At 45.2% G+C, this 15887-nt stretch overlaps 2 protein-coding genes across 3 annotated transcripts in view; both read left to right on the top strand.

The window, feature by feature from the left end:
• Positions 1–35: 35 nt before the first annotated feature.
• bag3 (BCL2 associated athanogene 3) lies at positions 36–6061 on the top strand. The gene is made up of 4 exons (XM_060072504.1): positions 36–1137; positions 2771–3151; positions 3911–4228; positions 4357–6061. Exons 1-4 carry the CDS (start codon positions 970–972, stop codon positions 5272–5274), a joined length of 1785 nt encoding a protein of 594 aa, XP_059928487.1. The 5' UTR covers positions 36–969; the 3' UTR covers positions 5275–6061.
• A 546-nt stretch (positions 6062–6607) lies between these two features.
• inpp5f (inositol polyphosphate-5-phosphatase F) overlaps positions 6608–15887 on the top strand; it is a 17931-nt gene continuing 8651 nt past the window's right edge. The window contains exons 1-13 of one of the 2 annotated variants that reach the window (XM_060072494.1): positions 6608–7319; positions 9194–9274; positions 9599–9735; positions 10514–10642; positions 10813–10998; positions 11150–11206; positions 11788–11986; positions 12653–12832; positions 13233–13300; positions 13582–13706; positions 13819–13896; positions 14047–14167; positions 14746–14874. In XM_060072494.1, the coding sequence (XP_059928477.1) occupies positions 7223–7319; positions 9194–9274; positions 9599–9735; positions 10514–10642; positions 10813–10998; positions 11150–11206; positions 11788–11986; positions 12653–12832; positions 13233–13300; positions 13582–13706; positions 13819–13896; positions 14047–14167; positions 14746–14874 (1587 nt within the window). In that variant the 5' untranslated portion in view covers positions 6608–7222. The remainder of the gene's footprint in view (positions 7320–9193; positions 9275–9598; positions 9736–10513; positions 10643–10812; positions 10999–11149; positions 11207–11787; positions 11987–12652; positions 12833–13232; positions 13301–13581; positions 13707–13818; positions 13897–14046; positions 14168–14745; positions 14875–15887) is intronic. The other variant, XM_060072495.1, reaches the window with a different exon arrangement.

Consider the following 15887-nt stretch of genomic DNA (forward strand, 5'->3'; position numbering starts at 1 on the left):
GCTTCTTAGGAAACCTATGTTATCTGGATAAGAGTAAATTATATGATGGTAAAACGTTTTGGGTAAAAGTGTGTGAACTTTTTATCAGTGTAGTTTAATTCATGAATAGGTAACATTCCATCAAAGACTGGCACCTTGTGAAAAACCTCATCATGGGGTTGGTTGCCAATGTTTTTTAATTGGTTTTCTTTTCCAATTAACAGTATTATCCCAAAAAAAATGGATTTGCTTAAAAATGTATGTGATATGTATTTCCATGTAAACAATTTGCCCTTTAAACATATCTACATACGACAGACTACATCAACGGTGTTGATACTATTGGGCGAAGTTCGGAAGTATTATATTAAGAGTTAGATTCTGTATAAATTAATATTATTGGAGCATACTTTGGGAACATGGCCGGAGATTTGTTTTAAGACGTTGTTCCCTTCCGAGGACTCCTTAGTCAATGGTGGATTGGGTTGTCTGTCAGGCATTCCTTTGTTTTTGTCTAAGCAGGAGCCCAGAATAATAAGAGACTTTCACACGGCTGTGCTCTGCAGCCGCAGCAACAACGAGTTGTTCGGCGCAAAGTCACAGAGCCAACGATTACTGGGACGGATGGGAAGGAGAGCTGAAGGTCGGATTGATGATGAGGAGCAGCAGGTGTCCCTGAAGGACCCGCAAGATGGAGGAGGAAGAGCGGCAGGTGTTCCTGTAGGAGCGTCAGGAGATACGGGAGGGGGATGAGGACAACGAGAACCCTTTCTGATCATCTTCGAGCACCGAGAAGACATGGACACGCTGAAGCCCCGCCCACTTGCGGTGTCCCAATGGCTCGGGTCTGCAGAGATACAGCCTAGGTTCGACGCCCCGAACAGATCGCGCTATTTCGAGAAACTTCCAGCCCCTTTCTGATACGTCATTTAAGGAATCTTTAAAGAGTCCGTTGCATGTAGGAATGTCTCAGTACCTAAAGCCAGCGACATGGACAGCGTAAGGACACAGTCACCGATAGTAGCAATGGCAAATAACAACGACCCACTGCCTTTTGGATGGGAAATTAAAATAGACCCACAGACGGGTTGGCCTTTTTTTGTGGATCATAATAATTGCACAACAACCTGGAATGACCCTCGGCATGATGTCAAAAAGGTATGAGACTCGGTCTATGAAGTTGATTGTTTTTTTCCCCCTTATTACGACAGTCGATTTCAATTATAGTTTCAATGGCCCTTATTTTCCTATTTGGTTGTTTGGGTTATTGACGGGTTACCAAGAGTGTATTTCAGCTTTATAATGTGATATGTTGTTGACCTGAAAGGACTGGCAAAGGTCTGTCACAATTCCGTTATAGGCCCCCGCGACAGCAACAGCTCATAAGCCTATTATTACTAGTATTGCTCCGATATATTCTGGTCGTATGATCTAAGCGAATGATTGCTAGATGACGCACGTTGCAGTATGTAAAGAGCGCCTGTGAGTGCGGGCTATAGACGTGTCGGAAATGTTTCTGCCCGTCGTTGTCTGGTTTGGAGAAACTTTTTTCCTTACAAGGATTGAGTCTGTCTGTTTACGTTGGGCCTTGTGAAATATTAGAAACGGTCAAGGTTTTAATAATATGAAACATGTTTACACATTTATGGACATATCGTCACGGCACAATCCTCAGATTGAGGTGGCATCGATCTGTAAAATAGCAGGTTTTGGCGAGATCCATTCCGGCCGTCCAAACTTAGTGTCACGAAGAATCTGCTGGAAAGACACAGCTGTCAGGGGATAAAAATGGTGCAGTGTTTCACGCAAAAGAGACTACAGCGTTCCACAGTGAAATGGCAGAGGGCAAAGGGTCGTTCAGAGTTATTTTCAAACTTTTTCTTAGAGAGTTTAACTTGTGTGAATGTTTTTAACATGGGCTTCCATGTATTCTCTCAATGAACTGAAACAGAACTTGAAACAGTGTACTTATAAATATACCATGCGCAATAAGTGGTGTGCTATCAATAGACCCGTTGCTTATGAGCTTCCCTCCCCGGTTGTCATTAACAGGTGTCTTGTGAACTCTCTTTTGTGTAGCCCTACACTGTAGGACACGCCAAAAGAGAACAGGAAAAGTTCAGTGCTAATTGCTCAAAAACCCATAGTAAGAATATATTATATATAAGGTCTTTAGATCTTTAACGTAGTCTTTTCCATTGACTATGCATATGTGGTTGTTTTTTTTGTTTCACATGGTGTGACAGGCCTACACATGAACATTTTAACCAATGTATTTTGTAACAGTTGTTTGGATTACACTTCCAGTATATGCACATATGTTTTTGTTTACCCTCCTGTGCTCCTTTAAGAAGTTAACACCATTTTTACATAGCAAATACATTCTTGGACACATTCTTCAGAGATTCCCTTCACATTGCCCAGCCTTTGGTATCAAGCGATGTTGTATTTCTTAGTACATTCACAAAGAATCAAGGTTCATCAGCAAATATGTCTGATGTTGGCAGGATTAGATGTTCTTGTACCACATTATGTGGATTTTGATTTTCACTTTTCGCAATTTGGCAAAGCAAAGCTGCTTTGGTCTAAATACTGTCTAATTACTAATCCTCAAGGCATTACTTGGCTGATATTGACGTATCTTTAAAGTCAAAAGGGTTGGCTTCTCAAATGCTGCATTTAGCATAAAATATTAAAGATTTTGGAAGACCACTCTTCCCTTCCTTTCTAGGACCTCAATGTATTTATATTCTTCATTATATTCGACGTCAATACCCTGCCTTTCTTTCAGGTCAGCCAACTGAATCTGAACGGACCCAATGTCCCCCCAGATCCAAGCCCCCAGGAGGGGCAGAAGGCCTTTGTGAGAGAGATGAAGCACCCCACCCTTCGCCAGGGGTACGTCCCTATCCCCATCTTTCACGAGGGTGCCGAACTGAGACAGCAGCAGCAGCAGCAGCAGCAGCAGCAGCAGCAGCAGCAGCAGCAGCTGCAGCAGCCGTCTTTTGCCTACATCCAGCCGAGCTCCACACAGAACGTCCGCACGGACGGGCGGACGCCGTCCCCGACGCCGGGGCTCCACTGCCGGCCCAGATCCCCCCTCCACGGGCCTCCTGACTGCAGCTCCCCTGAGCCCAGCAAGTCCTGCTCACCCACGTCCCACACCACTGAGGTAAGGCTGCAGCTCAGACACTGGCGCGTTCTCCACTCACCCTAAGGTACACAGGTGCATTATCTGGTCCGCAATGTAGAGAACAATCTATTGATTTGTTTAAGGTCAAAGGTTGGACGCATGGCGAGGCTGGACAGTGAAATTCTTGGGGCATGGAAAGCAACAAATACGTTGGAAGGGATAAGCAAGAAGATATCCAATTATTAAGACTAGCAAAAAATAATCAAATAAAAAATAAAACACAAGCTACATTCCAGATAATGTATTAATAGGGATCATGGCTTATGTATCCTGGTGGTCATAATACAGAGGGGGATTATGAATGGACAATGAAGACTCAATATTAAGTATACATTTTTGTACCAATACAAATGTTTTATTCAGTTTAAGTCATATACATTGAATACTAGTGACCACTTTTTCATTTGACTAAATTTCTTAGATGATAAAAGCTGCAATTTGAACTTTTTTTAAAGACCCAACTCTTTTTACTTGCCTTTGATTAGTGTCTCATTTTTTTTAAGTGCCAGTGCAGTGTCCCCTGGTTACCTTTTAAATCTTCTCTCTTTTTATTTTATTTTTTTTGCTTTATTTTAACTCCTACAGTCATTGTATTTTAACCCTTTTCTTTTTGCCTGAGGCCACTTCTTTGTTTATTGCACTTAAGCTCTCTCTTGTGAAGCACTTTGGTGCAGCTCAGCCATCTGTAAATGCGCTATCGAAATAAAAATGTGACTTGACATGACTTTTATTTTGAAGGTTTACAACGTCCCTTTCCACCAACCGGCGAGACGCAGCAACGCAGGTCTTCAGGCCGGCTACATCCCCATCCCTGTCATCCACGAGAGCAGTGGAAGCCCAGCCCCGTCCCAGTCATCCCAGTTAAACCCCACCGTCTATTCCCAACGCCTTCCCTACTCCGAGCACCAGCAGCCTTTCCATAGGCCACAGCCAGAAGAACGGACTAGCCATTGTGGGTCCATGCATCCCCCCCAACATCGTGTACCCGTTCACCACCCACAGATTATAAGGAGTCAGTCTCCTGCTGTGACACAAGTGATGGGAGAGCGTCCGCAGGTAACAAATAAAAGAGCAATAAAAAGTCCCTTCATGGCACGTTACACTTGAAGAGGGTCATGACCAACACATTTAATTTGAAGAGCATACTCTCCAGATGGTTAACCATGTGTCCCTTATTTCCGTAGGTTCAGCAGCACATATCAAGAGAAGTACCTGTGAAGATTGAGCAGGAAGCATTTACCAGCCAGCAGAAGCCAGAGAAACCCCAATCACCACAGTCTTTCGACATGGAAGTTGACAGCGAATCGTTTCCACCTCCACCTCCCCCTGTCCACTTCCATGAGCCAACGCGACAGCAATGGCCGCAGGCCCAACAAGCCCAGTATTCACCACAAGCCCAGTATTCACCACAAGCTCAGTATGCACCAAGGTTCCCACAACCGCAATCTCCGCCACCACATGAGTTCCAAATGTCCCCGCTGCCGCCCCCTACCGTTATTCACCCACTCGTGCAACAGCCCGAATCACAGCCTGAACCTCAGCCTGAACCTCAGCCTGAACCTCAGCCTGAACCTCAGCCCGAACAGTTGTACACACCTCCTCCGCAGTTCCAGAAGCCCCAACCACCACCACCACAGCAAACGGCGAATATCACAGTCCAAATACCCCCTAAATCAGAACCCCAGGACCCTGCTCCGGCAAGTGTCCCTGCTGCGAAGGTCAGCGAGGAACCGGCGGCCCCGGGCCCAGTCCACCCCGGGCTGGCCAAGGTGCAACTGATCGTGGACAGAGTCTCCAAGCTGGAGCAAGAGGTCCGATGCTTTGACGGCAAGAAGAACGACAAGAGATACTTACTACTGGAGGAGAATTTAACCAAAGAGCTTTTAGCACTGGACTCGGTAGACCCGGAGGGACGGGTGGACGTTCGACAGGCGAGGCGCGACGGAGTCCGCCGGGTTCAAACGATACTTGAGGAACTGGAGCAACTGGACGAGCGACTGGCCACGCCCGCCCGGATGCCCCCATCAGAGGGCCTGCCGCAGAAAGACGAGCCGAGTATGATGGTGACGGGAAATATTGAGGCTTCGAGGGAGATATCTTAATGACTTGCACAGTGGTCGAACCAAGAGGACAGAAAGATCAAATCAAAATATTGGAAGTTGGTGTTTATCTGTCCCAGTCTACTGTCCCCCCTTCCTCCTCACGTTACACAACAGTTCTAACCTTTGCATGCAGTGAGTACTTAACAGTGTTGGTATTTCCTGGCATTCACCACATACATAATGGTGGCTCAGTACAATTATGTTTTAAAGCCAATGTAGCTGCCTTTCTTTGTAGTGCCATTGGCACCACATTAAGGAAAGCTATCCGAATCACAGTGTTGAGGCCTTTTTTGATGAAGACTGTGGTAAGAGTCTTTGTGTATGTGTAGTTGCCTTTTGTCTTGATCACAAAACAGCTAAAGACAGTACGTTTACAATTGGAGGAGCACCAAAAGGATCATCGTGTGTTAGCTGGGGTTGTCACGCACGTACAAACTGCAAAATCTCAGCCAGCAAGAAACCATTTTTCATTGGCAGCCTAATTGGTATTTTTCTGAGCTGCTTTAGATAGGTTTAGTAGATGCTGATTTCGATGCATTACCTATTCTACTGTATGCACTTTTGACACTCTTGAATTGTAACATGCTGAAAGATCAACATTTGTTTGAAATACTTCAGTCACACAAGTTTTGATTGTATTGTTGAGTGTTTTTTCGTGAACATTTCTAGTTGTTATTTGGAAACATAATATTGCTATATTTTGAACAAGGTAAGAAACTAATAATTTGTGCTTCTTTGGAACATTTATCAATGCATAGTTATGATGGATGTGGATGTAAGCTGTGTGTATGGGACAATCAACCCGTGCTGCTCTGTAAGAATCACGGATAGAGAGCACAGAGAGCTATCAAAGAACCCATATGTAACAGAATAAATAATGCAAAGGTAATGAAAGATAAGTCTCCAGAGGCTTTTACCCTTTTTGAGATTCCTACTGTAATGCAATTATGTTGCTATGTGAAAGGTAATATTTTTCGGAAAATGCCATCTAGTTTTTGAAAGAATCATATGGAAAATGTTTGTATTACTAGTATTTACCACATCATTTGAAGATTGGATTATTGTTGAAGGCAATGGACGTTGTTATTGTTCCAAATAAAACTAACTGACATAAATTGCTTATGAGTGATAATGTTATATAACAAATGCATAATACACGATAAAGGATCCTGCAAAATCGATGCCCTAGTTTTAGAAAAATTACAACACAGAATAAACATTATTTGACTTCTGCTGAAAGTTCAACATGTTAATGGCTCTTATTTTGACACATTCCCACAATTTCTGAGGATGGCATTGGCTCCTGCCTTTGATTGTCTTGCAAAAAATTGAAAACTACCGGTTTTGCGTCTTCAAATAGTCAGCGTTTTTTCCCACCTCAATACCTCGTCAGAAATATCCCACACAATGTGATACTTCTCTGTTTTTATCTCCATCTGCAATAAAAACATTAAGACGACAGGGGAAGGTACGGTGCAGTGATCTAGATGAAAGGTGTTTAATGTGTCGGGGTGGTCATAGTGGATGGCGAGTCAGGTAGAGGGTCACGTGTATTTGTTTGGAGCAGGAAACAGACGCGGCTGGAGTGTCGTCCTGAACGAAGACGCGGCTCACGGAGAGCCAAGAACCCACACCAGTCCCGGATTTGAATGACCGGAACATGATTTTGAGAAGGACTGCAACGTGCATTGAAAGCGGGACGTTACTTTTTTCCTGTCATGTGTCAAAGTCAAATTAAGGAATTTGTTAGGCATACAGCTGCTGCTAGCTTGCTAGCGGGCTAGCTAGCGCCGCAGCCTGTACACCCGAGCTGAGCTATCCTCTGTTAGCCAATAGCTTTCTGATTCAACCCGCTCCGTTCTCTTCGGGCAACTAAGACGACGGATTGATATTAGTAAGATATTTATCTTGACAGCCGGCTACACGGTTGCCTAAAGTGAAGGGCGTCATGGAGCTGTTCCAAGCCAAAGACCATTACATCCTTCAGAGCGGCGATAGAGCTCTGTGGTGCAGCCGACAAGATGGGACCATGAGCGTCAGACCTGGTAAGCACTGGGTTTCAGCCTCTACATATGGTATCACCTCTTTCAGTCATCGTACCTCATCTTCGTCCACAAGAAAACAATAAGGTATTCTCTCGGCGAGACATCCATGACCCGACAATACGTTCATAGTGGCATACAACATAAGGTGGTTGTGGGTTGACACCAGCAGGTCATGTAAACTCCTTCTTTCTCCCCATTCACACCTGTATTTACAGTGAGTTGTTGACGTTGCGTCAACTTCTCTTTTGTAACGTCCCCTTTTATTATGGCCTTTTAATACATCATGATTTCCTCTACGATTCAAAATGTCATGTTGTTCGATCCGTCCACACCCTATACCTAAACTCCATTTCCGTTGTGTTTCCTATAACCAACTCCTCTCCAGAGCACATTCTCGTGCAAACATGGGCGTAGTACTAGTAACTTTTATCAAAGAGCTTCCTATGACATGGTCATTAAGCCATAAGATGGCGATTACGTTCGTGTTTCACAGACTGAGAGGACATAAGGTCCTTATCTTTTGATGAAATATGTATTCATTGCACGTAGAGAATCATGTAGAGAAGTGAAAAGAAGGTTAAGACAACATCTCCAATTATCGTATAAACGCTTGCTTTATTGTTGAGAAACGGACACAAATTATATTTCAATTATGCATTTTAGCTTAAAACATCCTATATTGACTTTGCCAGTTTAATTACCACATGTACCACATTTCTGGAGACTTGTCCGTGGTGTGTCTGTGTTCTTTTATGTCTTGGTGCGGTGTCAAGGTAATTTGGATTAAGTAAAGTAATAAAATGTATTAGCAGTTAACCAAATGTACAGACGAAGTACCGGTAGAGATAGCGAAAGGCTTTGCATCCTATCTTCTCTTTTGCTTCAAGTCATATGGGTGTGCAGCCATCCTGAACAGGTTTGGGTTGCACACTCTTCCATTATTTAATTGGAAAAGGGTTTCGACTACTCATTGGGGACGGTTGACACCAGTACACTGTAGACAATTTCCGTGATATTGTGTATTCCACCAAGGAACTCCAAGGTATTATTGTGGTAGTTTTTGTTTTGAGATCAGGGTGATTCCTGTGGCTCATATAACAGGAAGGGTATGTTGCTGAGGCTGCTTATAGTCCAAGCTCTATGCACTTTGCTGGCGGTTCATGTTATCATCTGCCCTTTTTATTTCCTTATTCTTGTATTTCTATTTCATACTATGATAGATTTATTTCTTTGGTACTTTTTAAAACAAAATTGTACAGAGACAGTTCACTTTTTTTTAAAAAGGTGGTAAAGGGCTCTCTGGGGCAAAATCAAAACTCACATGAACGACGAATTCCCAGATATCTAACAAGAAATGGTGAAATGGCTAAAATAAGGTCAAATAAAGAATCTGTCATTGTGAAAGATAACGGTTGCCCCTAGTGGGCACTCCCCCACGACCGAGAGAACACAGCGAACTTGATCTGACGTTCCCACATGTGTCATGAGACACCTCACTGTGTTTTCTCCAAGCTGAACAGGAAAATGTTCACGTATATGTGTTTGAACCTGAAGTGTGGCAGTCTTCCAATATTGTGTCAAGTTTATTAAGGTGTGTGTGTGTGTGTGTGTGTGTGTGTGTGTGTGTGTGTGTGTGTGTGTGTGTGTGTGTGTGTGTGTGTGTGTGTGTGTGTGTGTGTGTGTGTGTGTGTGTGTGTGTGTGTGTGTGTACCCAGGGTGGCACAACCATGACTTGTTACCTATTGGTCTATTTGTGTGTGCGTTGTAGGGGCTTACAGGGCCCTTCCATGTGGAAGTAGTGTTTCAGGTTCTGACAAATTGTCCAGTGTCTTCTTCTAACTACCTTTCTACTTTATTCCCTGTTTTCATTCCAGCAACTGACCTACTTTTAGCTTGGAACCCAGTGTGTCTGGGTCTAGTGGAAGGAATCATTGGAAAGATACAACTTCACACAGGTTTGTAAGAAATGAGAATGGGTTTCAAACTATTTATTCTCAACTACTTTGTCAGACTAACAAGGTTATCCGCATCATGCCTACAACAAACAAATTATCCGCTGCACAAGGAAATAAGTTCTAACATGAATAACATTGATAACAAATAGAATTTTCTTGTTTGAAACTTCCCTGTTGGCTGTCTGTTTGCCTACTAAACTGAGATGATTATCTTGAGGCCGATAAAATGGCAGGTTTTATCACACACACTATGTCGAATGCGAAGAAGCCGTGAACCATGATGCATCTCTTCCCTTCTACATCCCGCCCTGTTCCCATTGGCAGATCTTCCTCTCGGTCTGGTGTTAATCCGGCAGAAAGCATTGGTTGGCAGGTTGCCTGGTAATCACAAAGTATACAAGATCACCAAGATCGCGGTCATTCCTCTGTCCGATGAGGATCCCCAGGAGCTCGAGTTAGAGGTGACCTCTCTAATATTTCCCTCTTCTCCTGATATCATGTGCTCTCTGTTGGATCTCATTTACTAATGCTTGCGAGTTGTACTCTTTCAACCTCTCGTCATTGTACTTGGGCAGGCCGTCACTGCATGAGTCAGTATGAATCATCACTTAGGTGAAACGTGGAAGATTATTTTAAAACATTCAATGCACGCACACGCACACAAGCTGTTTTCTTTTCATGCACCCGTAGAAAATTAGGCCGTGGAAGAATTAAGAATTATTGCTAAGATTTAAGTCTTTCAGGGAAGCTTCATGGATGATGAGACAGAATATTTTCAAGTGAGTAATTTCCAAGATAGTTAATCATCCTTATTAGATTTTCCTCTAGGCCCCATTCCTGCGTACATCCCATTTGCCCATCCCAATAATTACTCCATTCCTTGTGGCTAGAAATCCTGTAGGACAGTATGGCTCGTAGAATTTGTTGTAATAGATTTTTATGTCACTGTATTTTGTGTAGATGGGCCGTCTGTAAGTATCGGTTCGTTCTTTAGCTGTGCTCAGAATAGTTCCAATGCCTTCCAGGGTTTCAGCTGTAGACTGTTGTTGTTTTGAGTAGGAAGGCACTTTGGCAATATGAAGACTTGTGACTTGCATCCGTCGACATCTATGACCGCTTTCATTCAAAACTGGAGCATGGCTTTCCAAGGATCCTCAAGAAAGTGTACGACGTAGCACAGGTTTTTGATAATATCTACAACAACAAGAATCCTAAATTAAATGGTGTCCATGTTTGCAGCTCTGCAAGAAGCATCACTTCGGCATCGACAGGCCAGAGAAGCTGGCCATGTCTCCGGACGACTCCAAGTTCCTCATGAAAACCTTAACGCAAATCAAGTCCAATGTGGCCGTGCCCATCAAGAAAAAGGTAGTGAGTGACAATGCAATGGTCTCAGATTTCACATTCTTTCCTCCATCATCGTTTTATGTTTTATTATGTTATATTTTTCATTTTATTTTATTTTTCCTTTCTGTTGTTTTCCCTGCTGTCTGTTATGCTATTGTTCGACCACCCAACACCCTCCCACCCCAACCCAGTACGCCCCTGCCTTCCAGGTGAAGGAGAACAAGGAGCGGGAGCGCATGGAGCGGCGTCTGCTGGACGAGCTGTACAAGGTGTTCATGGACTCGGACTCCTTCTACTACAGCATGACCTACGACCTCACCAACACCGTTCAGAGGCAGGGCGACTCCGGCAAGTCCGACCTGCCCCTCTGGAAACAGGTGGGCTCACTGTTGACGTCACGCGCACACTCTCACACGCACACGCACACAAATGGAACATGCACTTTTGATCCGGTTATTTATATTCATATCAAATAACAAAATTATGTTTTGGTGGACCTTCTCTTTTTTTATTCAAATTCTGTGCCAGGTCGATGATCGGTTCTTCTGGAACAAACACATGATTCAGGAGCTGATTGACCTCCAGGTAACGTCTTTTTTCGTACAAAAAGCGAAACCTCAACGCATGACTCACTGCTCTTTCTGAGGAACAAATGCAGCGAAGCATCCCGAGAGAAAAGGCTGTCTTCACAGTTTGGGGATGTGTGCTATTTCAAAATGTTCTCACAGATTGCGGCGCTTTCAGAGGATCACTGCCTCTCTGTCACAAATATGAATAGATTTTTAAAAGTAATAGTTGTTGGGGATAAATGTTATGTAATTAGTCTTTAGTGTGAAGGGCTGATTACGGGCCCACGCTCGCGCAGCGCAACGCCCACGCAGACGCTTCGACGCAGTCGTGAACCGTTACGGTTGTGCGTCGGGTTTTAGTGAGCGGACCAATCACAGCCCTTGCTGCTCCGTCGCCTCGACGGAAGGTTACGATGTTTGGGAGGCGCACGCCAGGCCTTGGCGGTGGACGCAAGGAGGGTCCGCAAGGACGTAAGGGGTGCGTCACCCCCTTTGCGTTGCGTGAACATGGGACCATAATCAGTTCTTAGGTCTACCCAGCAGTGTGTTTAAAAAAGAAAAAAAAAAGAAAACCGTGTTTCGTATGGCACCCCCCAGGACCCCGCGGCAGACTTCTGGGTGACGCCGGTCATCCAGGGCTTCGTCCAGGTGGAGGAGCTGGTGGTGAACTACAGCGAGAGCCCCGACGAGGAGCGCAGCAGCCCCGAGACCCCCCCCCAGGAGCTCACCTGCGTGGACGACATCTACCCCCGCTTCACCGTGGCCCTCATCTCTCGCCGCAGCCGCCACCGCGCAGGTACGGTCGAGGTCGTCGCCGCCGCCGCCCTGTTCAGGTCGCCGCGTCAGTCTGAGCAGATTTGTAACTGTTTGATGGAGATAATCCAACCGTAAATGCCTGAATATGCTTGTATTGACTTTCATCAACCAGACTTTGTGTCATCACATCATCAATAATTAACAATTATTATTATTAGCGTGACCAGACGACCGTCTGCTCCACGATTGAGATCTCAATCTCGGGACATTGCCCAATGTCCCGAGATAGCGAACCAATCAAATGGCGCCATCTTAGGAGGTTCGCGTGTAGCATACACTAAGCCACACTCGCAGACGTTAGACCACTATTTTAAAATCAGCAAACAAATCCAAAAACAATTTCAGTTTAACTCCAGCATTTGCTCTACATTCACAGCGGCTGAATGTTTCCCACTCAAGTCCCATTTCTGTATCCACCTTGTAGCCCCTAGACGCACACAACACAAAAGAACCTCGCACAAATCTCCCTTTCCCCAAGCAGTGTCGCCCCGGCCAGGTTCACACCGGGTTGTGGTTTGATTAATTCACCGAGGTGTTTTTTGTTACGCGCCGCGCAGGGGACACCCGATCCGTTCCGTCGGCGATGTGTAAGTAAAGATGATTCCCTCACCCCCCCCCCCTCGTCCTCTTCCTCTTCCTGCCAAAGGCATGCGCTACAAGCGTCGCGGCGTGGACACGGACGGCCACGTGGCCAACTACGTGGAGACGGAGCAGCTGATCCACGTGCACAGCCACACGCTGTCCTTCGTGCAGAGCCGCGGCTCGGTGCCCGTCTTCTGGAGCCAGGCGGGATACCGCTACAACCCCCGGCCGCGCCTGGAGAAAGGTCAGCAGCGCGCCCCGAGGTCACGTGACGCCGCGTCGGGTCATGTGACCGCCGCCCACCGGGATCTGTCGTAGAACGAGCTGCTTTTGTCTTCTTTGATGTGGATCTAGATTGTAGTAGGAACAGAGACTCTGATTTCCGCGGTGTTGTGTTTTTAGAAGAGGGTTGCTGTTGGGTGGATCGTTTTCACTGGCGTCTTTCAATAGCACGGTTACAAACGCATCCAAGCCTGAAGTGCAAATTTAATCCGGCTGGTGTTAATGCCATATTCTAACAGTTGAGCTACATACGGCCACTCTATTAAGTTTAATCCCTATTATGAAGTCCCATTCTTTCAAATGTATTGCAAGTTAAAATAAACAGCAGGTTATTAATTCATACCATACCTTTCTTGTTTCAGGGGAGAAGGAGACGGTTCCTTTTTTTGCTTCTCATTTTGATGAGCAGCTAAGAATTTACCAGAAACAGGTGAGGGGCACTGCACCATGTCCTGCTTTGTGGTCGTTATGAAAGCAGTACCCAGCCGTGCGTCGATAGCGGGCCGCATCCGCTACCGCGATCCAAAGAATCTCTAGTTGACCATGTGGCATGTTAACGCCAGGTCTCATCGTGGATCAAAAGTTGGTGACTCACTCTGAAGTCTCCCAGTGGGGCCTGAAGGTCGCGCTGAGTCACGTCCATCTGCCTGAATGTCTCTTCAGACCGACCGGCAGACTCCAGCATGACACTTTCCCCTCCTTCTTGTCCAGGTCATCATCAATTTGGTGGACCAAGGCGGGCGCGAAAAGATAATCGGCGATTCCTATCTGAAACAAGTCCTCCTTTACAACAACCCAAACCTCACATATGTCTCCTTCGACTTCCACGAGCACTGGTAGGAGAATCTACTCCTCCGGGGAACCAGTGGAATGTTTAATCGACAATAACAATAAATCATTACTATAGGTGTTGACTCACTTAACCCTTTCATTCTCTCTCTTCCCCAGCCGTGGTATGAAGTTTGAGAATGTGCAAGTACTGACGGATGCCATCTCTGACATCATCACGGACATGAAATGGGGCTGGTGAGTGTCGCGCCCGGTTCCTTCTGGGGCGTTGGGCTGCAGCTCTGAAATCATAAATGAGATCGAGTGTTACCGTAGTTCAGTTATGGATTTGAAAAGCGTCTCCCAGTGGGTGTACCCTAGAGTGACCCGGTGTACTGACCCCCCCAGGGTGGACCAGGCGGGCGTGATTTGCCAGCAGGAAGGGATCTTCCGGGTCAACTGTATGGACTGTCTGGACCGGACCAACGTGGTGCAGGCTGCCATCGCCCGGGCCGTGATGGAGCAGCAGGTGAGCTCCGTCCCGAAGCCGACCGGCCTCCAACATCGGCTCATGTTTGCGGCACGACGCCAAAGAATAAATGGAACCATATGTTAATTCTGAGCACAGCGTACAGAGTGCGAATGTAGGGAGGATGTGTTTTTTTTTTGCTCGCTTTGTTGAGGTCTCAAGTCTATTTTGGACGTGGACGTTTTTAAAGATGTATATCTCTAGAGACACTGCTGTCTGGCTCACGACTTGAAGCCTTCCCCATTTTGATGTCTTAACAGACGTGGTGTTAAATGAGGCAGGGCCACCTGCGTCAATCACATTTCTATTAGTCGTACAGTCTTCAGCTCATATCATCTCCTGTCACAAGAATCTTTCAAAAAGAACGGGGGACTTCAACCCGACGAAACACACGTCCATATTTCTGCCTAAATTGGTCTTCTTAGAGGACATGTCAGCGTTCAAATGAAGATTAACACACGGAAGACGTTGAGGCAGAATGGATGTGTCTATACGAAGCCGCATGCAGTGCTGCGTGGCGGCGGGTGGTGCGGAGCGCCATGCGCTGTGTTAATCACCATGGTGACGTCCTCCTGCAGCTGAAGAAGCTAGGGGTGATGCCTCCCGAGCAGCCGCTCCCCCCCAAGTGCTACAGGATCTACCAGGTCATGTGGGCCAACAACGGAGACACCATCAGCAGGCAGTACGCCGGCACGGCGGCCCTCAAGGTAACCCTTCCTGTACAGCGAGTCAAAGTGCACCATGTGCTAGGGCTGCTCGATCAAGGAAAGAATCGTAGTCGTGATTATTTTGGTTAATGTTGAAATCACGATTGTTCAAAAAGATTATTTTTGAGTTTTGAAAACATGATGTATTTATCCTGCACGTCCCTCCCAAAAGATCACTTTGTAACTGAGAACTTAGAAATTTGACCTTAAAAAAAAAAACATGTTCAAATCTAAATTTATGTATAGATATGCATCGAGCTGTTCTTCCAAAAAAACAAAAAATCGGAATCGAGTTCAAAATTGGATTAATCGCCCAGCCCTACCATGTGCACCTTGGTCTTCCTGTGTGACCAGACTCACTGGGACCAAAATAAGCCGACAATGTGTCAACCCTGCCAGAGTAAAAAACGAGAATCGCAAGCAATCACTGTTTGTTGGTTTTCTGCCAGGTTGCGCAGGTACCATTTAGGTTTCGTGTAAAGGTGGATTTTTCAGTCCGAAATTAACTCAACTGCGGTTGATTAAGTAGTATATTGTTAGAAAAGTAATAAATAAGATTATATAAATTATATAAAATTAGAACTAGAATTTCTATGGTGATCGAGTGATGAAAGAATGTTACAATATACAGTGGGGCAAAAAAGTATTTAGTCAGCCACCAATTGTGCAAGTTCTCCCACTTAAAAAGATGAGAGAGGCCTGTAATTTTTTTCATAGGTATACCTCAGCTATGAGAGATAAAATGAAAAAAAAAATCCAGAAAATCACATTGTCTGATTTTTTTAAGAATTTATTTGCAAATTATGGTGGAAAATTTGGTCACCTACAAATCAGCAAGATTTCTGGCTGTCACAGACCTGTAACTTCTTCTTTAAGAGGCTCCTCTGTCCTCCACTCGTTACCTGTATTAATGGCACCTGTTTGAACGCCTTATCAGTATAAAAGACACCTGTCCACAACCACAAACAGTCACACTCCAAACTCCACTATGGCCAAGACCAAAGAGCTGTCAA

The sequence above is a fragment of the Gadus macrocephalus genome, chromosome 15 (assembly GCF_031168955.1).
Source record: "Gadus macrocephalus chromosome 15, ASM3116895v1".
NCBI lineage: Eukaryota > Metazoa > Chordata > Actinopteri > Gadiformes > Gadidae > Gadus > Gadus macrocephalus.